Source organism: Octopus sinensis, linkage group LG5 (assembly GCF_006345805.1).
Source record: "Octopus sinensis linkage group LG5, ASM634580v1, whole genome shotgun sequence".
Classification (NCBI taxonomy): Eukaryota; Metazoa; Mollusca; class Cephalopoda; order Octopoda; family Octopodidae; genus Octopus; species Octopus sinensis.
Window position 1 is genome coordinate 64,741,856 of NC_043001.1, and position 25,554 is coordinate 64,767,409.

Below are 25,554 nucleotides of genomic sequence, written 5' to 3' on the forward strand. Positions count from 1 at the left end.
ACATATAAAAGCTGTGTTCAAGAAAATAATAGAGTATGGGTTCACTTTGAGTGAAGAAAAATGTGAATTCTTTTTGCCCCAAATTAGGTACTTAGGGCAAGTAATTGATAAAAATGGTAGATGGTCTGACCGTTGAAGGCAGTCGGTTAAATGCCAAAACACGTTTGAAGAAATAAAAAAAATTCTAATTGCAGATTTGTCTCTAGAAATAAACATTGTTGTAACTTCTGATGCTTCAGAGTATGGAATTGGAGCAGTTTTGCTACACAAGTATAAAGATGGAAGTACAAAACCAGTGATTTATATTTTGTGCTCACTGATAGTGGCAGAGAAAAAAATGCAGTCAGATAGGAAAAGAAGCCCTATTGATTATCTTTGCTGTAAAAAATTTCACAGGTTTCTACATGGTAGAAGTTTTCTGTTACAAACAGGCTACCTACCCATACAGCAAACTGACTACAATGTTGGGATATAATAATACTAAATTACAATTTCAAAATGCAGTATATTCCATCGAAAAAATTGGTCATGCAGACTGTCTATTGAGACTAATTCTCAATAATATGGAATCACTAGAATATGCCATGATAGCTGCACTGCAGCCCGAAAATGAAATAAAAAGTACTATGACTAATGTTATCCAAGAACTACCAGTGACTGCACAGGATATAAGAATGAAGTCTGTAGGCAATGAGTATATTACAAAAATAAAGCAGAAATAAAGCAACAAAAAAGAAATAAACAATAAAGAAATAAAGAAACAAAAATAAAGCAGAATAAAAATACAAACTCGAGTAGCTTCTCAATATGTGATGATATTCTGATGAATGCGCAAAGAGTTGTAGTACGACTACATTACAAAAATGTATATTGCAGCAATTCAACAGTGGAGATCTGGGAATGTCGAGGATGAACGTTCTGATGAGGAGCTACATCTAATGGCTGACTATGGACCGGGACATCGAAAAGTCGGTGAGAACTTGTTGAGATTGTGCACTTATGGCCAAAGCCCTGCTGGTAAAATATGGCTGGAGACAGAACCCATGGTCTAGGTTACATGTAGACTATGCTGGATAGGTAAACAGTGCTTGCTATCTAATCATAGTAGACAGCTGTACAAAGTGGTTAAAGGTATGCAAGTGCAATAAACCAACTGCTAAGAAAACTATAAAGTCCCTATTTGGATTGTTTGCATGATATGGTGTACTGAACATGTTAGTTTTTGATAATAGAACACAGTTCTCGGTATATGAATTCAAGAACTCCTGTAAAATGCATGCAATAATGCATATTTTCACTCCACCCTACTACCCAAGGTCAAATGGGCAGGTAGAAAGATTCATGGACACATTCAAAAGAGCATTAAGAAAAGCTAGGAATGAATTAAGTAACGACAAAGCACTAACAAAATTCTTAAGGGTATATAGAGTAACCTCCAATCTAAGTACAAATTCAGGAAAGTCACTTGCAGAGCTGATGTTTGCAAGAAGAATAAACTCGATTTTTGATAAGTTATTAACAGAGAAAAAAGATGTAAAGGAAATATGAAAGATGCAATGAAACATTTCTAAGTATGGAGATAAAGTGCATTTTAAAACCTACAGAAATGGTAAAAGGAAAACAGGATGGCCTTCTAAAAGAAATAGGAAGTATGGTGTATCTAATTAAAGGACAATGCTGGGAACATAATAGACACATAAATCAGCTAAAGAAGAGACATATCGAAGAACAGAGAGAAATTCCTATGGAAGTATTCTTTGATGTATTCGATGTCCCAGCCCCGAAAGCAATGGAGTCCCGTAGAACCAGCATGAGAAAACAGAAGCAGACCGAACACCTTGAGATAAGGCCCAAGCAAAAAAGATGCTAAAAGATAATAATAATGATAAATAAAATAACTTTATTTCTTCAGAACTCGTAGTCTCAAAAGGGGAGATGTTGTGGAAAAAATACGACATTCCATAACGAGAATTAACAGGACTACTACATATAAATAATAGTGGTCTGATGTAGTCGGCAGTTCGTAGTTTGGTCTTTGAAGTCCAGGTACAGTTTACAGTTCAAGTTTGTGTGTTGGAAATATTGATTGTTGCTTTGTAAAAGATTGTTGGTTCATTACATGTTTGTAACTGCTGCTGTTTCTATTTTGTATTGTTATAACATACATACATACATACATACATACATACATACATACATACATACATACATACATACATACATACATACATACACACACACATATATGTATATATGTAATACACTGCCTCAATACCAATCTTGAGAAATTAGGCTTCTCAAATTCAGAAAGGAGAAAGCTAATTCAAAGACTACAGATCCAATCCATCACCGAAACTGTAAAAATCTGTAAAACTCTCCAGAATTTATTATTTAAATATATATGAGCTTGTCTAGATATGCAACTATATGCATGAGAATACATACAAACAAAAATACCTTGTTGTTGATGGTGAAATTCCAATGAAGGAGCTTGGATCTAGGTTAGAAACTGGTTCTTTCTCTATTGGCAAGAAATCTTGAAATAAACTGAATAATGATATATATACATTTTTCACTTAGGCATTGCAAGACTAATAACCTGGTGTAGAAGTCAATATACATATGCTTCAGAAGAAAGCATTAGTCAAGTACAGAGTAGTAATAAGAAAATGAGATGACAAATGAATAAACGATTATCTTATGAATTTCATTAGCTCACAGTTGTTTCTACTTAAGTTGCAGTGGACTCATAGTTGAGTGCCTGAGTAACATCTTATAGCTTCATCAGAGCCTTGAATATGATGTTCAATCCATTTGGGAAAAGAGTTACATTTTTTCATGCATATATATATATCATCATCATCATCATCATCGTTTAGCGTCCGTTTTCCATGCTAGCATGGGTTGGACGGTTCTACTGGGGTCTGTGAAGCCAGAAGGCTTCATCAGGCCCAGTCAAATCTGGCAGTGTTTCTACGGCTGGATGCCCTTCCTAACGCCAACCACTCCGAGAGTGTAGTGGGTGCTTTTTACGTGCCACCCGCACAGGTATATATATATATATATATATATATATATATATACTCTTTTACTTATATATATATATATATTCACACATACATATATCATTCAACCACGATAGTGGTTGAATATATTCTTAAGTTCACCATTTCGTCAATCGCAGAAGCTTCCAAGCTTCACCACTAATTCAGTTCTCAACTAAATTGCAAACTGTTAATAGTTTTAAAGAGGACACATCCTCAGCTACACTTTGACATAAATAGTTTGAGATTTGGTTCAGTGGGAAAAAAGTTACATCAAAATATGTCAGATCTCAAGAGGGCAGTAAGGCAGATATTCATCTTCATTTAACATAAATTTTTAAATTTTAAATTAAAAGTATACTTTTCTTAGGCTTAAATGATTGAAAAATGCATGAGGAATTCAGAATCATTAGTCGCATTGAACAAAAATTAGTAGAAAAACAGTTATGAGGTAAAATGTTACGAAATTTAATGTCAGTAAGTAAGAAGTAACGCTTAAGTAATAAGAACAAAGTATATATTTCTAAAATGTATGTTTACATTCTAAGGTGGTGAACTGGCAGAAATGTTAGTGCACCAGGTGAAATGCTAAACGGTATTTCGTCTGTCTTTATGTTTTGAGTTCAAATTTCACTGAGGTCAACTTTGACGTACAGATTATTTAATTAATTTTTTAAAACTAAACACTCTCAAACTTCCGATACTGGTAGAATACATTACATAGAACAGGGTTTATTCTGAATGTTCTTAACAAAATTTTGTTAAGCAGTATTTCATCTGTTTTTACATTCTAAGTTCAAATTCCGCTGAGGTTGACTTTGCTTTTCATCCATTTTGGATCTATTCAATTAGAAGTACAGATTATTTTATTAATTTTTTCAAACTTCTGATACTGGTAGAATGTGTCACATAGAACAGGGTTTACTCTTAACACTTTTGACAAAATTTTGTATTTTAGAAGTTATTTTGTCAGAAGTTAGAGAGTGACAATGGACAAATTTGTGTTTGATAAGTGCCAATACATGAAACTCTCAGCCTTTGACTTACTTTCTAACTTCTGCCGATGATATATATATACATATTACATATATGTGTAAAAAAATCTCATCACACAATCGAACCAATGAAAGAGCCTCTACCTGGTCACTCAACACTCTAAAAATAGCAACCAAAGTATCCCCCTACCTAAATCACATGCCCATTGTATGTAATGTCCTCAATTATCCCTAAAAAGACAGTTTGCTGAAGGCTGGAATGTCTTTGATGATACGTTTGCAGTATCAGGGTTGATTTGAGGTGAACAACATTATGGTCAATTTCTATATTAACACCTGCATAATTTTCACTAAGAAAAAAAAATTTGATTTTTAAGTAAAAAGTTTCTTATTCTTTCTTACTTGAAGTAATAGCTTGTCCTATACTCTTACAAGTGTGATAACTTGTCTTGTACTTTTCCAGGTTTGTAATCTTAAGAATATGACTTTTCATGCTTGCATTTTTGCATGTAAAATATATATATAGGAAGAACCAAACACCTATGTGGGTAATGAAAACCAAGGGCTCCTCCCATAAGTATAATAAGATTATTTTTAAAATGTGTATAAAGATGGGTATATCCAGATAAAGGATAATTAGATCTAACAGTAAAAGTATATGTATATATATATATATATATATATATATATATATATATATATATATATCCAGATTTAGATAAAGGATAATTAGATCTAACAGTAAAAGTATATGTATGTATATATATATATATATAGTAGTAACAGAAAAGAGGAATTTCAGTTGTCCCCACGTGGTGGATTGTAATGTATATAAGAAAAATAAAAACGGAAAATACGCACACTTACATGGTTATAGTATAATTCTTAATGTATCGACCGGTTTCGCAATCGCTATTCATGATACAATGTTTAATTTATATGAAAATATATTTTTTCTTAAGAAGAAAATGGGTCCATGTTGTTCATAATGAGATTCACTCGTGAATGGGTCCATGTTGTTTATAATGATATTCATGAGCTCACATTGCAGAGAAAAGTTAGGAAGGCTGAACATAAAACATTTTGAAGTTTTCTCAATGGAACATAATATATTTAATAAAGTGGAAATTTGTACACGTAGAAGTAAATGACATCTCAGTTATTAATACTGACATGTGGATAAGAATTGGGAAACTTATATTAAGAAAAACATCAAAACTTACATGAGGCATGACAGGTGAAAAACTACACTTCATAGGTGAAATGTGGAGTGATATCATATTTCAGGGAAAAACCTGTAGAGCAAAAGTTTTCATGGTGAAAAATGCAACCAGTCTGATCAGTACAGACTGGTTGGAGTTGTTTGACTTATGGGACCTCTCTCTGTTTTGTAAAAAAATAAATGGTTGTCCCACCAGTAAAAATAATTCAGCAGCTGAATTGAAGAAAAAATTTAAAAACTTGTTTCCTGTAGTGCTCTCAGATAAATTAGGTCTTTGTTCTAAGACTAAAGCCTGTTTTCAAATAAAGGAAAATGTCGTACTTGTATTCAAACCTAATAGAAAACAGGTAGTGGAAGAAGAATTAGACAGACTGGAGAAATTGGGAATTATTCAAAATGTAGATTATTCTAAGGGGGCAGCACCAACTGTGTGTATTAAAAAAAATAACAAAATCAGAGTGCGTGCCAATTTTTCTACTGGTATGAATGACTGTTTAAAAATGTGCCACTATCCACTGCCTACTCCAGAGGATATTGTTCCAAAATTAAATGATGGCAAAATATTTTTGAAACTAGATTTGTCTGATGTGCATCTACAAATTAAAGTCGACAAGGAATGCTCAAAGCCTCTAACAGTTAGTATGCACAGAGGACTATACAAATATAATAGATTGTCATTTGGTCTGAAGGTCACATTTGCAATATTTCAACAGGTTATGGATGTGATGTTGGCAGATTGTCAATTTGCAATTCCATGATGTATTAAAAGTGAATCTCATGTGAAGTGTGTTTTTCAAAAAATAAGAGATTACAGTTTCACACTCAGTGAGGAGAAATGTGAATATTTAGGACAAATTATAGATAATAATGGAAGATGACCTGATCCGTCGAAGGCAGATGCAATAAAAATAAGCCTCCCCCAACTAACATTATAACTATTATCAAAATTACATACCAAACATGTATTAATTGAGAGCTCCACTTAATAATTTGTTTAAGAATGACGCCAAATAGAATTGGTCAAATAACTATCAAAAGGCATTTCAGGATATTAAAAAAATATTCATTTTGGATTTGTCACTGCCTCATTTTGATCCTGCAGTGGAGATTGTTGCAGCTTCTGATGTTTCTGAATATGGTGTAGGAGCAGTTTTGCTACACAAATATAAAGATAGTAATGTGAAGGCAGTAGTTCATGTCTCATGTGCTCTGATTGCAGCAGAAAAAAAAAACAACAGTCAGATAGAGAAAGAAGCTCTAGTGATTATTTTTGCTGTGAAGAAGTATCTCAGATTTCTCCACGGTAGAAGTTTTTGACTTCAGATGGATCACTGAACATTACTATCAATTTTTGGATTGAAGAAAGGAATACCTACCCATATATCTAACAGATTACAATCCTGGGGTACAATATTGTTAAATTACAACTTTAAGATGGAGTACATTCCTTCTAAGAAAATTGTCCATGCAGTTTGTTCATCTAGGCTAATTCTGGAGAATACAGAACCACTGGAAGATATGGTGATAGCCACACTATAATCAGAAAAGGAAATTAAAAACATTATGTGTAATGTCATTCAGGAGTTGCCAGTGACTGTACAAGATATAAAAAGTAAATCAGTAGAGGACAAATACATCATAAAAATGAAGGAAACCTTAAATAATAAACAAAAGAGAAACACGAATGTGAACCATTTTTCACTCTGCGTCGATGTATTAATGTACATACAAAGAGTGGTTGTACCAACTGCACTACAGAAATGGATATTACATGAATTTCATAGTGGACACCCGGGGATATCAAGAATGAAAGCTTTGATGAGGAGTTATGTGTATTGGCTGACAATGGACTGGGACATTGAATATTTGGTAAATTCATGTAGAGGTTGTGTGCTAGCAGCCAAGGCACCATCAGTGAAATACCAATCATGGTCCAGGGTACATATAGACTACGCTGGACCAATGAATGGCACTTGCTACTTGATCATTGTTGATAGCTTTACCAAGTGGACAGAAGTAGGCAGGTATGGTCAATCTACCTCAAAGGCAACAATAAATTTCTGCATGAACTTTTTGCTCAATACGGTGTTCCAGACACCATAGTATCAGACAATGGAACAAAATTTACGGGATACAAGTTCAAGAAATTCTGCAAAATGCATGCAATCAAGCACATATTTACCCCACCCTACCACCCGAGGTCATATGGGCAAGCAAAATTATTCATAGATACTTTCAAGCAAGTGCTAAAAAAAGCAAGGAATGAGTTAGGAAATGACAAAGTGATAACTAAATTTTCAAAAGTGTACAGAATAACACCCAATCCAAACACCAGTTCATGCAAGTCCCCTGCAGAGCTAATTTTCACTTGAAAGATTAAATCAATCTTCAACAAAGGAAAAACATAAAGAGAAAATGCAAAAAATTCAACTGTACATTTGATGTCAGAGACACAATGCATTTCAAATTATACAAGAACGGTAGAGTCAGCAGGATGGTGTAATGACTAAAAGAATTGTAAACATAAAATATTTAATAAAAAGCCAACAATGAGAGTATTAACAACACCTAAATCGATTAAAAATCCGATATACAGAAGAAAGGAAGGAAATTCCAATGGAAGTGTTTTACATGTTCAATGTGCTAGTACCAAAAGAGATTGAGTCTAGAAGGAGCAGTAACATGAAATGTAAACAGACTGAACATTTAAAAATAATTCCTAAGTGGAAAAGGTACTGAACTCCCTAAGGAAACAAAATTTCAAAAAGGGAGAGGTATTAGAAACAAAAAATAAAATAATAATAACAATAAAATGAATTTCATTTCCTATAGAAATCGAAATCTCAAAAGGGGATATGTTGTGGTGAGAGTCACAACACTCTCTGCAAGAATAGACTTGACCAAATGACTATGAATAGTAGCAGTCAGAGTCAGAGAGAAAGAGCGGGCATTAATCACAGGAAGTCATTAGGTGTTGTTTTGGTAGTTTGTCAGAATATCATTTGTTGGTTCGTGTATAGTTCATGGAGAGTTTGTTGGATTGTTACATTGTTGTTACCCTTATATATTTTATTGTTACTACACAGTTATAGTGTAAAAATGTATCATCATAAATAATGGTTATGCTACAATAATTGAAGATGAGTAACTATATTACAATAGGGATACATGGAGAGGAGAAAAGCAAAACCTTAAGGAGGTGATTAAGACTTTACATGATCAAAGAATTTGGCCAGTGTGGGCAAGTACTGAACAATCTGTATGCATGTGTGTGTGTGTGTGTGTGTACTGATAAAAGAAAATGGGGGAGAAGCAAAAAGAGTGTTGACAGATGATGAAACATACCAGAATAAAAAAAAAAAAAACCAGCAAGGGCAAAAAACATGATATACATACACATATCATTATCATCATCATTTAATGTCCATGTTCTATACTAGTATGGGTTGATTGTTTGACAGGATCCAGTGGATCAAGAGACTGAATTATGACTCCGGTGTCTGTTTGGCATGGTTTCTATAGTTGGATGCCCTTTCTAATATCAACTGATTGAATGCTTTCCTGATGCTACTATGCAGTTCACAAGAGTACAAACCCTAAGGGACAGAGGGGGGCTAAAGTATGCAAGAAGTGAGAGTGGGGTTAAAGCAGGTTCTTTTAGAAGAGTTGCATAGCTAGTCGCATTTAGTAAGGGAGAAAGAGGATGATCAGTAGAAGCTGCAAAGAGATAGTGGAGGTGAGGTGTCCAAGTGCACCCTCAAGGTGAACAGAAGTGAGGGAGAAGCTGCTAGTTTGTATGGAAAGCAGGAGATGAGGAGATGAAGTGGTTACCTGCAACAAAAATTAGGTGGGCTGAAGGGTGACCATACTAGCATGGTCATCTTTCTTGCACACTATACCTGAAACTTTTTATGTTTAGTTTTTCTCATACACACTCACATTGCACATCCACATTATGCTCGCTTCATTTCTTTCTTGTTTTCTGAAGTCCTCTGCATTCAAGCCCCGTGTTTCGCTACCATGCAGTTCAAACACAAACATTATACAATCTCACCTTCACTCTGCAAAAAGACTTTTGTTGAAAACAATGATAGTAACTCCCTTAAATTTCTTCAAACCATTCTGACTTTGGCTACTGTACTTTCAGGGAAACCACCTCCTTTGCTAATTACATCTGAGATAACAAAATCTATTGACTCCTTTATGAAAGTCTATTTCAAGAAAGTCTATTTTGGGCTTGTTTGCAGTATGTACTGATCCTGTGCATTTATCAAATATGAAGTTTTATGTTCCCTTCTAGTCTGCCATTGATTCCACTACATCTCTTATATATTTATAGCTTAACTTAAGTATGTATAGCTTAAATGTATGGAGTTTATACCTACTCCATTTCTGTATATCAAGCAAGACTATTTCCTTGAACATTTGAGGCATAGTCCAGAAGGTTTGTGACTTATTTAGGAGAAGCAGTTATAAATGCCTTAGATATTTTATAAGTTTAGTATATTATTATTTATATCCTGTAAGTTGATCTGCCAACATTTTTATTCCATATTGAAGGAGATGACTGTAACAGAACTTTGAACACACCCTACTAAACATTGTTTGTCACAGCTAACTATGCAAAATACAGTTGAGACATGAAGACAATTTGGAAGCTCACTATGCAGCAAAGTTTTGTGTTAAACTGGGCAAACGTGCTATTGAAACTTACGAAATGTTCCTGGTTGCTTATGGATTAACTTGTGTGACTCAAGCATCTAGTTTTTACTAGACTAAGAAGTTCAAGGATAGTAGAGAGGAAGAGAGAGATGATGAGAGGAGAACATCTGATCTGATTGAGAAAATTCACTTTTCTGGATGAAGATTTTCATGTGTCTATAAAGACAATAAGAATACTGTATACAGTTGGTGTAGCAACTGTACACAGAATTATTCATGAAGATCTAAGCATGTACAAAATTTGTGTGCAGTTTTTCATAGTGTGCTCAGTGATGAACAGAAGGAAAGGCACATTGGTGACTGCAAGGAGATGGTTGAGCTTATTACTTCAAGTCTACTAGGAAGCTCATGATGATTCCCTTTCCAAACAACAAGAGCAACATCTACATTCAATGGGTTCCCTCTAGCCAGACAGTTAACAAAAGATACTTTGGTACCTTTTGTTGTGGAGATTTTGAGTGAGTTCAGGAAAAGATTTCATCACCTGCACCAAGACAATGCACCAGTCCACAATTCCATCCTAGTAACCAGTTACTTGACAGAGACTGGTAACAAAACTGTCTCTCACTCTCCCTACAGTTCAGATCTTGTTCTCTGTGACTTTTGGTTGTTCCCTAAGCTGAAGGAGAATCTCAAGGGCAGTTGTTTTGAAGACTTTGAGAAGATGAAGGAAGCTGTGATAAGGATCCTGGACACCGTCACTTTGGCCATAGTGCTGTCACAAAGTGGCTGAAGCATTACAACAATGCACTGAATTTAGAGAATCCTACTTTGAAAGATATTAGAATTTTGTACTTTTTTTAAATTAGTAAGTGTCTCTCCAGAAAAAGTCTCAAAAATTTGGAATGCATCTTGTGTCAGGGTCCTCTATTCTTTCCTACTTATTAAGACCTTCATCTTTGCTAAATTTACCTTAAGACCTCTTGATTCTATATTTCCTCTCCAATTTCCATATAGATTCAGCTATGAACTAGAGCATCAATATATAGGAGTTCCTTTGGACAGCCAGTCTTAAACTTCTTTGTAATGGCCTGTAGAATATACAAATATTCTATAATTATATACATAATTATAATCAAGGGGTCAGCTTTGCAATACACTGATTTTAGAAATAGGAGCTAAATACCTTTTCTACTAACATAAAGATCTCCCAGAGAGTAACACACTATTTTATGTAGGCAAAAGGAAAAAAATAATGAATCCACAAAACTCAGATTAGCTACATATGTGTTTCGAGATTAAAGTTATAATTACTTACTTATTTCTCATCTTCAGTGCAGCATTTCTAAATATAAATTTGAGAGTGTTAGGATTAAATATGTATGCGATGAAGCACCATCGCATAACCGATATTTAACCACATTTCCAAAAATATACAATCGAATGTGAACACATATTTATCCTCAATACCCATGTGTGTGTGTTACGAGCAATCCTGCAGAAACTGCATTTTCAATCAGGGAGTAAATTATAATTTCAATAATGATAAAAGGGTAAAGTTAATTAATTAATTAATTAATTAATCAATTAATTAATTGATAATTTTACCAAGTAGTCAGTACATTAAAAATAATTGTGTATATAATTATTGAATATGTGTACCTAAAACGGTTATTTTTAACGTATTGACTACTTGGTAAAATTATTAATTATTAGTTAATTGATTAATTAATTAATTAATTTTACCCTTTTATTATTATTGAAATTATAATTTACTCCCTGATCGAAAACTGCAGTTTCTGCAGGATTGCTCATAATACACACGTGAGTATTGAGGATAAATATGTGTTCACATTCGGTTGTATATTTTTGGAAATGTGGTTAAATATCGGTTATGCGATGGTGCTTCATCGCGTACATATTTAATCCTAACACTCTCAAATTTATATTTAGAAATGCTGCACTGAAGAAATGGAAATAAGTAAGTAATTATAACTTTACATTAATCTCGAAATGCATATGTAGCTAATCTGAGTTTTGTGGATTCATTAATCTTTTTCTTTTTGCCTACATAAAAAAAGTGTGTTACTGTCTGGGAGATCTTTATGTTAGTAGAAAAGGTATTTAGCTCCTATTTCTAAAATCAGTGCGTGGCAAAGCTATTAGCTGACCCCTTGATTATAATTATGTATATAATTATAGAATATTTGTACCTAAAATGGTTATTTTTAACATACTGACTACTTGGTAAAATTATTAATTAATTAATTGATTAATTATTTAATTAATTTTACCCTTTTATTATTATTAATATATATATATATATATATATATATTAGAAGTATTGGGGGTGATGTACAGATTTAATACATATGAAAGAAAAAGGCGTTCAAAATGCTGGATGCAACCATCCAGCATTCTGAATGCCTTTTTCTTTCATATATATATACAGGATCTTGCAGATAAACTGAGACAGTTTTTATAATGCATAAAACTGGTTATAGATACTAAAATAATGGTAGTAGACAGATATAGTTTTAATGTAACATTTATTATAACAAAGACACTTATCACTCTATGTGACTGCCCTTTTGGGCAATTACTACCTCTACACAAGAACAAAATCATTTTGCAGCAGCTGCAACCTCCAGCTTTTTGATTTTGGATGTCACACGCACAATGCAGGTCTTTACCCTACTCGAGTGTCAATAGTCTTACTGACACTTGAGTATGGTGAAGTGTTGGTCCTTGTTTGAAGTACATCCATAAAAAGTAATCAAGAAGGTTGAGATCGAGGCTATTACTGAGTCAGATGTTGGCCCTCACAAAAAATGACACCTTCTCACCAAGGATGGCCTGTGTTGCTTTTTATCCATGGCAAAGGGCAGAATCTTGGATAAGCACCATATTGTCAAGCCCAAACTTCTGTTCCATCCAAGGTAACAGAGAGTTCTTCAGGATGTCCAGATATTCCTTTGTGCCAATCTTCAAGCCAGACTCAATGAAGTGTGAATCCATGACGTTTCCCTCACTCACCACAACTCCAAATACCATCATAGAGGCAGGATTCTTAGTCTCAAATACAGGGGTGGGGTCTGAAGGGTTGTATGCAATCACTCGAGAATTTATGCAATTCACCTCAGCATCCACAGTGAACTTCTTCTCATCCACAAACATGAGAGTTTTTTCTGCACCTTGATGCTTAATAAATGACAAGCTTTGGGCATCTCTCAGCTCTGATTGCTTTGGCCTTGGCTGTTAGGAGGTGATGGCATCATCGAACATAGCTAGTCATACCAAGGTTCCTGTTCTGGACACCGTGGAAAGGGACACATTACATTTCTTTGCAAGAGTTGTCGTGGATGCGGATGGGTTGGCTTCAATTGAGTGATTGAAACCAGCAAGAAACTTTGGATTGCACTTGGAATCACTTTGAGTTTTGTGTTCTTTTCTATCAATCTGTCCCTCTTCTTTAAAATATTTATACACAGGATAAACTGTTGCTTTTGGAAATTTCGGCAACTCAGGAATTTTATTGGCAGTGTGCCCAGTGCATGCCAAAACAACGATGGCAGAACAATTCTGTTGTTCTATGATTTTCTGTTGTTGAATCAGTTCACTATTTACCTGAAAAATAAAAGTTTAAATTTTCAAACAAGTAAGGTTTTGTCAACAAATGAAATCTTAAACCCACGAAGTCAACTGCTTAAAATTGGTCGCAATTTATCTGCAAGACCCTGTATGTATGTGTGTGTGTATGTGTGTGTGTGTGTGTGTGTATGTATGTGTGTGTATGTATTATTTACAGTATCAAAGGCCTTTGTTAAATCAATGAATACCTGGACAAGATCCATATTCTGCTCATAGCACTTCTTCTGCATCTGTCTTGCTGTGAAGATCATATCCATTGTCCTTTTACCAGATCAGAAGCCACATTGAGATTCAGATAGGACATCATTTATGAAACACCCATTCAGACGGGTAAGAAGAATATTTGCCAGAACCATGCCAGCAGCTGATAGTAGAGTAATACCTCTGTAGTTACCACACATTGTTCTGGCTCCTTTTTCTTTATATAGAGGAAGAATAATTGCATCCTTCCAGTCCTTAGGCATTGCACCATCCCTCCAGACTGCACTAATAAGTAATCACCACCAAATCACAAGACCTCAGCACAAATTCCATCCTTTCCAAGTGCCCCATCAAGATTCAGTTTACTTATTGATGTCATTACTTCATGTATTGAGGGCGTGGAGTTTATGGAGCCAATGATAGGTCTTTGTTGCATAGTATCAATGACTGTTTCATCCACATGGTTTAGGAGTTCAGAGAAGTGTTCAATCCAGCGACCTGTGATTTCTGTTGATTTAGTAAACAGAGCGGAAGACTCCTTCGAAAGCAAAGGAGCTGATGTGGAGCTCTTAGGTCCATAAGCTTGCTTCATAAGATTGTAAAACTTCTTGCTATCATTTGCAGCAGCCTGAACATCATGAGCTAGATCCTCCCACCAAGTGTTCTGCATCTTCCTGAAAGATTGCTGCAGTAGTGATTTTACACTGCTATATTGGGCAAGTGCTAGACTTTGCTGCACAGCAGACAGTCCTCTGTGTAGCCATACATTGTGGGCATGGTGCTTTACCACCAATAGACGCTGAACTTCAGCATCATTTTCATCAAACTAGTCTTTGTGTCTGGTAGAAGCATATCCCAGTGTTTCAGCAGCACATTGAAGAACCTGGTCTTGAAAATCTTCCCATGCTGCAGTATTTTCAATGCTGGACAAGCGATTCTGAAGCTCTTTCCTCACCACAGCATCATATATTTTGTGGACATTCAGACACTGAGGAATGCTGACTGGTCCTCTTCTCTCCTTCACTTCGCTCTATAATTATGATGGGATGGAGACTTGGGTCAATGTTGGTGGTGGCATGGTGGGACCCATTCCTGTAGAGAATGGTGTCAAGCAGGGGAACATCCTTGCCCCAACTCTCTTTTCTTTGTACCTTGCTGCTTTTACTCATGCTTTTGCTAAGGTTAGCTCTCTGGGAATATATGTCAGATATCAATCTTCTGGCTGTCTCTTTAATCTGCGCCGATTTGCTGCCAATTCAAAAGTTCTCCGGTCTCCTTTATGCAGATGACTGTGACTTAGTCACTCATACAGTGGATGACATGCAAATACTCATGAATTGTATTTCTGCTTCTTGCAAGGCATTTGGACTCAGCATTAGCCTTGAAAAGACTGTTGTAATGTTCCAGCCTGCACCAGGAAATCCATATCTTGGTTGAAGGAACTATTCTGAAGGTAGTAGACAAGTTTGTCTACCCAGGCAGCACACTCAGCCATTCTTGCTCTTTGGATGAGGAAATATCTTTCAGGCTGCAGAGAGCAACTAATTCCTTTAGGTCTCTTCAGTCTCGTGTCTGGTCCCAGCATGGCATCAGAAGGCAAACAAAAATTGCTGTGTACCATGCAGGTGTACTGACATCACTCCTCTACTCATGTGAGACATGGACCCTTTACAAACGTCATGTAAGGGTCCTTGAACACTTTCATCAGAGATGTCTCAGACACATTCTCAATGTTGGCTGAACCTTAAAAATTCCAGACACACAGATCCTGAGGACAGCTGATATCTTGAGTATTGAGGTGATGGTGCACAAACACCAGTTACGTTGGACTGGACACCTTATTAGAATGAAGGATAGCAGGATCCCTAAGCAGATGCTCTATGGAGAACTTGTGAATGGAAAGAGACCCCAGCAGAAACCAAGACTGCGGTTTAAGGACTGTGTCAGGTCCTCATTAAAGGCCTGTGATATGCAGGAGACTGACTGGGAGAACAATGTCTATCATGGTCACAGATGGAGGAAGCAGGTCAAGGAGGGGGTCGACACTTTTGAGAGAGCAAATATTCAGCATGAAGAACTTAAGCATGCTGCACGAATGCGCACAACTGGTGTAGTGAATGGGGAAAGCTTGGTCTGCAATGTTTGCAGTTATGTATGCTTGTCAAGAGCAGGACTCATTAGCCACCAATGGAGTTGCAAATGCAAAATATAAGTTAGTCCTAGAGCACACAATGTTCCTGAAGGTCAGCAATGGTCTTCCTCAGTCATGAGTGGACAGCCATCATCATCATGTGTATATATATATATATATATATATAAGAAATTAACTATTTTTCTATATTTTCTTATCCTTTTCGAAATTTTTTGTTCATTTTATGATATGATTTTATCTGTTCATATTTTATAATTTAGTTATACCAACTTTTTCCATCCTAGTATTTTCTTACAAGTATCTTTGCTTTTAAATGATGTTTAAAATGATTTAGATTTTTCTATTTTCACAGTTTATGTATATATTGATTTGTAAAGCTTGTGTATCATGTGGTTTTTGTATTGTGCCAACATTTATGACCATCTGTGAAATTTTTTTTCTTTGTAAAATGTTTGACTTTTTCCTTATATTTATTTTTACAAATTCATTTAAATTTGATATCCCTCATATTTTCATGTTCCATCACATGATCCCAGGTTTTCACAATTTTAATAATTTGTACATTGTACTGTTGATTCATTTTTATATTTCATTTTTATTTTATTTTATTTTGCCTATCAAGGTGGTATTTTCCATTAGACATGTTTTATCTTTGTGCCAATTCTAAACTATTCCTCTATTTAAACTAAGTTTCTGGGTGTATAGTGTGATTGGTGCCTGATGAACAATATGCATATGGGAAACTATTAGTAGTGCAATAAGTACATGTAGTTGAACTTGTAGTAATATATAAATATACAGGAGTGGCTGTGTGGTAAGTAGCTTGCTAACCAACCACATGGTTCCAGGTTCAGTCCTACTGCGTGGCACTTTGGGCAAGTGTCTTCTACTATAGCCTTGGGCTGACCAAAGCCTTGTGAGTGAATTTGGTAGACGGAAACTGAAAGAAGCCCTTCGTATATATATATATGTATGTGTATATGTGCGTATGTGTGTGTTTATGTGTCTGTGTCCCCCAACATTGCTCGACAACCGATGCTGGTGTGTTTACATCCCTGTAACTTAGAGGTTCGGCAAAACAGACCAATAGAATAAATACTAGGCTTACAAATAATAAGTCCTGGGGTCGATTTGCTTGAGTAAAGGTGGTGCTCCAGCATGGCCACCGTCAAATGACTGAAACAAGTAAAAAACAAGAATAATATATACGGCATGCATGGGTATGTAGTCTCAAATTCAGTCTAGCCAATTTAGTAGATAGAAACTGAAAAATGCATATTGTGTGTGTGTGTGTGTGTGTGTGTGTGCGCGCGTGCGTGTGTATGTGAGTGTGTGTATGTGTTTGTGTGTGTGTGTGTGTTTGTGTGTGTGTGCGTTGTGTGTGTATATATCATGGCGTTGAATACAAACATATTGGTATTGAGGGCTATTTATTCTCCCAGATAATAAACACTATTTCTTATAATTTTTGCCATTCATACAAACGTGGTACAAGAATCTTCTTTGAGTAAATGCAAAGAAACACCCTTTTTTAAAAAACAAAAGATCATAGCAGTAATCAAACAGTGAAATACATACCATGTGGAAAATTACTATACATACACCATGCCAACAAAAGAACCCAGAATCAGCTATTGCAGATTGTGGAACTATCAAGAAAAATTCCAGAGGACTTTTGAACTATACTATTTCTACAGAAAGACTAGGGAAGATTCCTCAATAGGCTATATGAAAAGACTTAAAGAACATTGGGATAAAAAATACCCGACATTCTTAAGTTTTTCAGAGAAACAATTACACCAGCAAGCTAAATTTGTTGAGAAGAAATAAACCACCCTACCAAATTAAGTCACTCGGCCAAAATGCGCAAATTATAATTCTTGTGTTAACATCACAGTAAGTTTCTTCCCTGAAGAGATTGTGAATGACAAGAAACACAGCAATAACAAGCATAACAAACAAAAATAACAATAACAAACATAACACAGACATGTAGCTATTTATGATCTCACAAAAATAAGTGAGGAATATAAAATATTAGAATTATAGCTTGCATCAAGGTTCAAACAGAACTTTACTACTTATAAAACACAAGGCACTGCATGAAAGAATGATACCGATATGAGTTGGGGAAAAAAAACCTACTGACCTGATGTTATCTGCCATCAGCAAAATTGTGAAAGAACAAGCAGCTCAAATTCAAAGCCCCAGCTTTTGGATAACTGTGCACCAACAGGTGGGAGCAAAGAAAACTGATCCAAAGGATAATACTAAACCAAAACGGATTACCTCCCTCTAAAATAACATCAATAGACTCAAGAAAAAGATCAGACAGCTGGACACTATCATCAAATATATAGATAAAAATGAATTTATGAATCACCAGCTATGACTACATGATACATTCTCCAAATTATATGGGAATTGCCACCTAGAAATACTCACAAGTAAACTGATCACCCCAAAAACAATCTACAAACAATAAGAGAAAAACTTTGTTGCTGTAAAAAATTGCATGAAAGAAAAATGATAAACTGCAAGTTTGTCTGAAATCCACAAGCTATACATTGCAGTATGAAAGGCAATACCATCAAGGTAGTAAATGCTCCTCTCCAGGAAAACCTAGAGTTGTTCTGGCAGGAAATCTGAAATGTAAACAAAGAGCATAATCATAATGCAGCTTACTTAATCAAACTATGAAATGAATATTGTATAAATACCTCTCCTAAAATATATAGCATCACTAGTGAAACACTCTTGATGGTTATTATGAAACTGCCAATTGGAAAATCACCTGGGAGAGACCTAATAGTAAACTAAAAAAGTTCATGTTCTACAGGGAAATTTTCACGACCATATTTAAAAAAACAATGGACACTGAGCTAGACATACCAGATTGGCTGATGGTTGCCCAAGAACAAAGAGATCCATGTGTCCAAAAACTACAGCTGTCTGCATTTAAGAAGAACATATCTCGCAATACTTTTGCAGTGCCAGTGCTAGTACCAACTTTTAGGATATTGGACTGGACATTTGACGAGATCTGCAACCGGAACATCAAAACTAGAAAGGTACTGACCACTGCTGGCAACTTCCACATTAACAATAATACCAATAGGATCTATATGAGACAAAGTGAAGACAGTAGAGGCATATGATGAGTTCAAACAGCCTTTGAATGTTGCATTGTATAAATCAGACAACACCTGCTGAACAATAAAGAAAGAAATGAGTACATTTCATGCATATTCAAAAGTGAGAGCAACAGCATCTTCAGAGATGGAGAAGAACTACTGTGCAGATACTCTGAGAATACAACTGTCTCATGCAACCCAAAGGAGGCTGGACTGGCCTACCTAAACAGAAGCTTAGAGGAGAAGCAAGCAAAAAGCAATGCATGGGTTCATATATCATGAGACAGAGGATAACAACAGCATTGACAGGAAGAGTAGCCTCTTCTGGACCTGTGATAGATACATTACATCCCACTGAGAAGGATATGCCTTCCCTATTCAGAAACAGGAGATAGCTGCTAAATACCTAGTGGCCAAGAGAGACAAAGATATCACTCACATCATCAGCAGCTGCTCCAAAAAGTGTATGACATACCACCTGCTCCTGAAGCATGATATGGTTGCATGTCCTATTTACACTACTACCCACAGGAAGGATTGCCCTGACATATACATCAAAGGCATGTCAGAACTAGCATGTATTCACACCTTTAAAAAAACAATGGATATTGGTGGAACGCTCCAATAAAAATAGCCTGATATTGTCTGTGGGGCAAGAAACAAAAGTCATGCTGCCCAGTGGATGTAAATGTACCAATAAAATAAGAACATTTATGGTGAATTAATGTGGAACTTATAGGTCTTGTACTCTGACGACAAATTCTCATTTGTACCTATCATCACAGGTACATTAGGATAAGTACCTACAAATCTACACAAAAGCCTAAAAATACTAGGGTTTTCAAAGAAAGAGCTAAAGAAACTGGAATGGATTCTTCAAATCCAATCTATTTGTGGCACATGGAAGATCTGTAAGACATTCCAAAGATTCTCCATCTGAGATTCTTTAGGTAAATAGATGCACACACCAAAGCATGTGCAACTCAGCCACATATTTAGAAGCATCAAAAACTCTCTTGACTCAAAAAGTCTTGTTGCTTTATTAGTGACCAGCTTGAATTCTCTTAAGAAGAACTTGAATAATACTTGGAGGAAAATATATGCATACATAGAAGGAAATTAGATGAGAAGGTTAGGTAAGATGTAAAGAGAGAAAGGATGTAGAGGTACCACTGGGCAATGTAAAGAATGAAATTTTGGGGAAGGAGAGAAAAAAGGAATGAGATGTGAAGATCGTGGGAAATAGGAAGAGGTAAAGAAATTCATTTTTATCTGTGAGTAGGAACCTTACATAGGAATGAATGAATACACACACATGCACATTTTCTGATACACATATTCATTTGAATAATGATAATGTTTCAACTTCTAATGACTGAGAACAAACACAATAAAACTTTTTCTCTCATTTATATATACAAATACATATGTATATTCCATGTTTGTACTTCTTTTTCTAGATTAATCCAACTTTCAAGACAGAACCTGTTACAAGAAGAAAACGTACTTTGGCTACATCATCTTCAGTAAGTTGTACTATTTTTTTGTTATTTCATTTAACACTCTAAGTTTTGAACAGTCCTTGATACTGAACTTTGGTTAGAGGCTGTAAACAACAGAGTGCACCTCCTCCACTCCTATTACATGAAACCCATAGCTTCAAAATATGTTGTTCACAAGAACTCAGCTTTGTCACTTGTGAAAATTAACATACTGACAGCAGACTTAGGATAATGAACAATGTGTCCCCACTATGCTAATCCTATGAAATAAAAAAAAACCTGTACGGAACTTCATGCACCACATGCAGTTCTCTGGATATGATCAGAAAGATAGGGTTTGAGAAGTCAGATAACATTATATGTAATGAAACCAGTGGCACCTGCCCTAGATATAGAAGTAAAGACTGGAATAGAATACAAAGAGCTTGTGACAAAGCAAACAGGGTGAACATGTGGTATAAAATCAACAAATATTAAGGTGTGATATTTGCAGAGGCCACAGCCCATGGAGAACCAGCCTGTAGATTTAGGAAAGCTCTGAAGGAGATCAAACTCAACATTAAGATCGTTGAAAAGCCAGGGAATTCCATCAGATCACAACTATGTAGGATGTACCCTTTTGAGAATACCATATGCACCAATGATAACTGCATGGAATGTAGGATCAACCCTGGCATTAACTGTAGAACCAGAAATGTAGTCTATGGCATAAGGTACATAGAAGGTGCTTGTAAAGACATGAACATGACATACATAGTAGAGACATCTAGGAGCGTTGTGGAAAGACTAAATGAACATTTGAGACAATATGACGACAAAAAATAGTCCTCCATACTCTACCAACATGCCAAGGGCCAACATGGAGGCAACCTGGGTCGACGTGACATCCACAATTTATCCAAGCACCCAAAAGACCCAACACTCAGACTAATACAGGTGTACGTCCTCATAAATGAAACATCCCCAGTACTAAATAGGAAATATACGTAGTAGGTAATCATACCCCCATGCAGTTTATATTTATATACAGGTAGAATAGTTAGTGGGCTGTTATGTAGATATATGTTTGTGTGTGTGTATATGTATATGTATATGTATATGTATATGTGCACATGTATGTAGGTAAATGGATATGAATGTAAACAGATAGACATACAGACGAATAGATACATAGGTAATATGAACAGACAGGCACACATGCACACATATGTATGCAAATGAAGACTAAAACACGTGACCATATACACACTCACTTCACTTCACACAAGGACACATATGGAGACACACATCCATCTATGCAGACACAGTGCATAGTCACAAAAGCCCATACACAGACATACTCAGACATGCACACACAAGGAGACAGAGGTACACACACACATACAAACACACACACAAACACCTGAATATGCAGAATACATACATACAAACGTACATACATATATACATACGCACACACACATATATGCATACACACACATGCATACATATATCTGTATGTGCACACACACTGACCCACACACATGTGCACAAACAAACAAAAAGAGTGCAGCTCAGATAACAGACAGAGTCAACAACTATTGAAAAGGTTGCAAGACAGAATGAAAATTTTAGGAAAAAAAATAAGTAAATGAGTGAAAACTTTACTGGTGAGTGTGTTAAATAATAAGGCACTAAAAAAGAATGACTCTCCCCAGACACAACAAGATATGCTTCAACACACGAACTCACATAAAGAATCTTGCAAACCAAATCCCAAAACAAAGTTTTAAACAGTAATAAATTTCTTAATCTTAGTCTTTTTTTCTTTCACTTTCCTCTTTTATCTTTAGCAATTTTACATTTTGATTTTTATACTATCTACGTTTCAATATTGCATTTTCTTTTGCATTATAACAGTGTACAATGCAGTTAGATTTGCCCAGACTGATTTTTATTAAATCTTCCTTATTTTGTGAGAGATTTTACTCTAGGAGCCTCTTCTTCCTACAAGCTATGACAGCATGGGCTTATTGTGTTCTTGTAGTTTTGGGCTGCCTCTACAGCTATGATTTGTGGCCACAAATTTTTCACTTACGTTCAGTCAGTCAAATCTACCCCAACACTTAACTGCTTCTTATTTATCAACACCAGAAGAAAGAAAAGCAAAATTAAAAGATGAAAATATGACAGATCATTGTCTTTTATATTTCTTCAAGCAATTAATGTATTTGCATAACAATAATAAAAGAAAGAAAGAAAATAATGAATTAAAATTCACATTCTCAAGTATATGTGCTATCATCCATTACTCCTCTTTTGATATTTGTTTTATCCATAGTAGGATGAGTTAGTCCAAGTATGTCATCATTTGTCTTCATCCTGTTTCATCTCAGTTATGAAGCCCAACATCTTAAGGTCTGACCTCACCGCATTTTATGTATCAATGTTAGTCATCCTATGCCACAAACAACTTCTATTATTCACTCAAATGTACTATCTACCACTCATCATTCATTTATATCACATATCCACACCAGCACGGTTGTCTCTGTTCATACATCAGCAAATACTATTCATGCCCAACTTGTGCCAGATATACATTTCATCCAAGTTAATATTGTCAAGGGTCCGAGAACAGGGGGTGCAGGAGATGCACTTGCACCCCCTGCACCCCTACATACTTTGCCAGGTTTAGTGTCTAAAAATACTGTAGTGTCTAAAAATTGATCTGTAAAAAGTTGCTTGAAGTTAGATTTCTTCTCAAAACAAGAACAAAGGACAAAAATAAAGTTTTTAAAAAGTCCAAAATGTTTGCTGATGAAGCTGGTCATAAAATTCTCTTGGGAATTGTCTAGAAAGATATACTACTGAACTAAACTATCATCAACACCAAAATTAAAAGTATATATATTTTTACATGGTCTGATCGATAAGTATCCAGACTGCTGCATAGTATCAAAGCTAAAGCATGTAGAGTGAAGCCGCTAGGCACAGAGAGACCTTGAACTCTGCCGTGCATGCACACTAAGTTTTAACATTCTAGCTCACTTCTGTTGTTTACAGCAGTGCTTGGAAGGAAGGTATGTAGCATGTGATCATCACAATGACTATGATAGAGAAAGTTGAGCAGAGAATCTGCATCAAATTTTGTCAAAAGCTTAGCAATACCCACTCAGAGGCCTATGCAAAGTTTTCAAAAAGTTTTCATTGGTCAGCTGAAAGCAGTTTTGGCACAAACTTGGCAGACACACATCTCATACCCAAATCTTCAGGGATAATGGACTGAGCTGAACTGTAACTAATCTGCACATCCTCTGATAACTCACAGATGGTGATTCAACAATTTCCCCTCACAGCTGCATGCACATATGTGATGTCTTTCTCAGTTCTGCTGGTTGCGGGTCTCCCAGAACGTTCATCAATATTGACATTTTTTCAGCCAGCTTGGAAACATCTGAACCACTCGTACACTTGTGTGCAACTAAACACCCCTCTCCATACACTTTCTGAAACATTGTGTAGGCCTCTGAGCAGGTATCGCCATGACAACTTTCTCTGTCATGGTCAATGTGACGAACACATGTTACACACCTTACTTGCAAGCACTGCTGTAAATAGTAGAAGTGAGCTAGAATGTTAAAGCTTTGTACACATGCACAGCAGAGTTCAAGGTCAATCAGTGCCAAGTGGCTTCACTCTGCATGCTTTAGCTTCGTTACTATGGCAACAGTCTGGATACTTATTGTTTCAACCCAACTCCCAACCTGACACCTCAAAACTTCTTCATCTGGCCAAACTTGTTCTCTCTCCCTCAGCTGCTTCTTGTTCATGAGGTATTTTTACCAACAGGTCTCAGGAATGGCCATGGGAATGAGAATGGGCCCCAACTATGTGAACCTGTTCATTGGCTACGTTGAGGCCCAAATATTCTCACAATTCACTGGTCTCACTTCTGAACTATATGGTCATTATCTTGATGACTGTATTGGTGCGACCTCACTCTCCTGCAAACAACTAGACCCCTTCCTCTCTTTTGTCCAATCCTTCTATCCTGCCCTCAAATTCTTTTGCTCTATTTCCAACATTTCCATTGCATTTCTTGGCATTTCTTTCAACATACATCACTTCACTCTCATCACCTCCATCTGACTCACACTCCTACCTTAACTATTCCCACCCTAAAACACCAAGCTCTCCATCTCCTACTCCCAACTTCCTCCATCTGCACAGGCTCTGCAGTAACAATAATGACTGAGACTCAATATCAACTCATGGCTCTCCACTTCATCCTCCATGGATATTCCTTCACCATTATTCACACAGCCCTTGCCAGGGCACATTCTGTAAACCGTCCCTCTGGTCTCTCTCTCCCCTCACCTGCCCTACAATTGCCCATCTCCTGTTTATCCCCACCTATCACCTATCTACCCTGCCCCTCCAATTATACCATTCTCTGAGCCTTCCAGCAACTCCAATCTGGCCCCTTCACCTCACACATCTTCCCCAACCTACCCTTTCCCTCCTCAAACGAGCCCACAATCTACATAACAGTTTCTTCCCTAACCCCCACCTACCAGCATGGCTTGTTTTCCTGCTTCTGCCTACACTACCGCACTTGTCCCTCTCTCTCTAACACCACTATACACACAGGCACCCATCATCATCCCTATCATATCACCAACTCCTTTACCTTCACTTCTAGCAACATCATTTACTGCATCTCCTGCACTTTCTGCCCTTCTCTGTACATCAGTCAAACTGGATGCTGCTTGGCTGACCGGTTTGCGGAGCACCTCCAAGACATCAAACTTGGCAATGACACCCCAGTCTCATGCCATTTCTGCTCTACCAGTCATTCATTACAACACTTGTCTGTGTTTGGATTGTCTTTACACAAGGGCCATCTGGACTCCCACCTTCGCTATAAACAGGAATTAATCTTCTCTCTTTGCTCCTTTGTGCTACATGGGTCCAACTCCCCTCCTCTTCTCACTTCATCTGACACCTAC

General features: G+C 36.2%; 1 protein-coding gene across 3 annotated transcripts in view; it reads left to right on the forward strand.

Moving 5' to 3' along the window:
- The window catches only part of LOC115212167 (HORMA domain-containing protein 1-like), a 557,209-nt gene that overhangs the window by 487,157 nt on the left and 44,498 nt on the right, over positions 1 to 25,554 (forward strand). For all 3 annotated transcript variants that reach the window (XM_036502711.1, XM_036502710.1, XM_036502712.1), the window contains one exon: positions 20,522 to 20,587. In XM_036502711.1, coding sequence (XP_036358604.1) covers positions 20,522 to 20,587 — 66 coding nt within the window. The remainder of the gene's footprint in view (positions 1 to 20,521; positions 20,588 to 25,554) is intronic.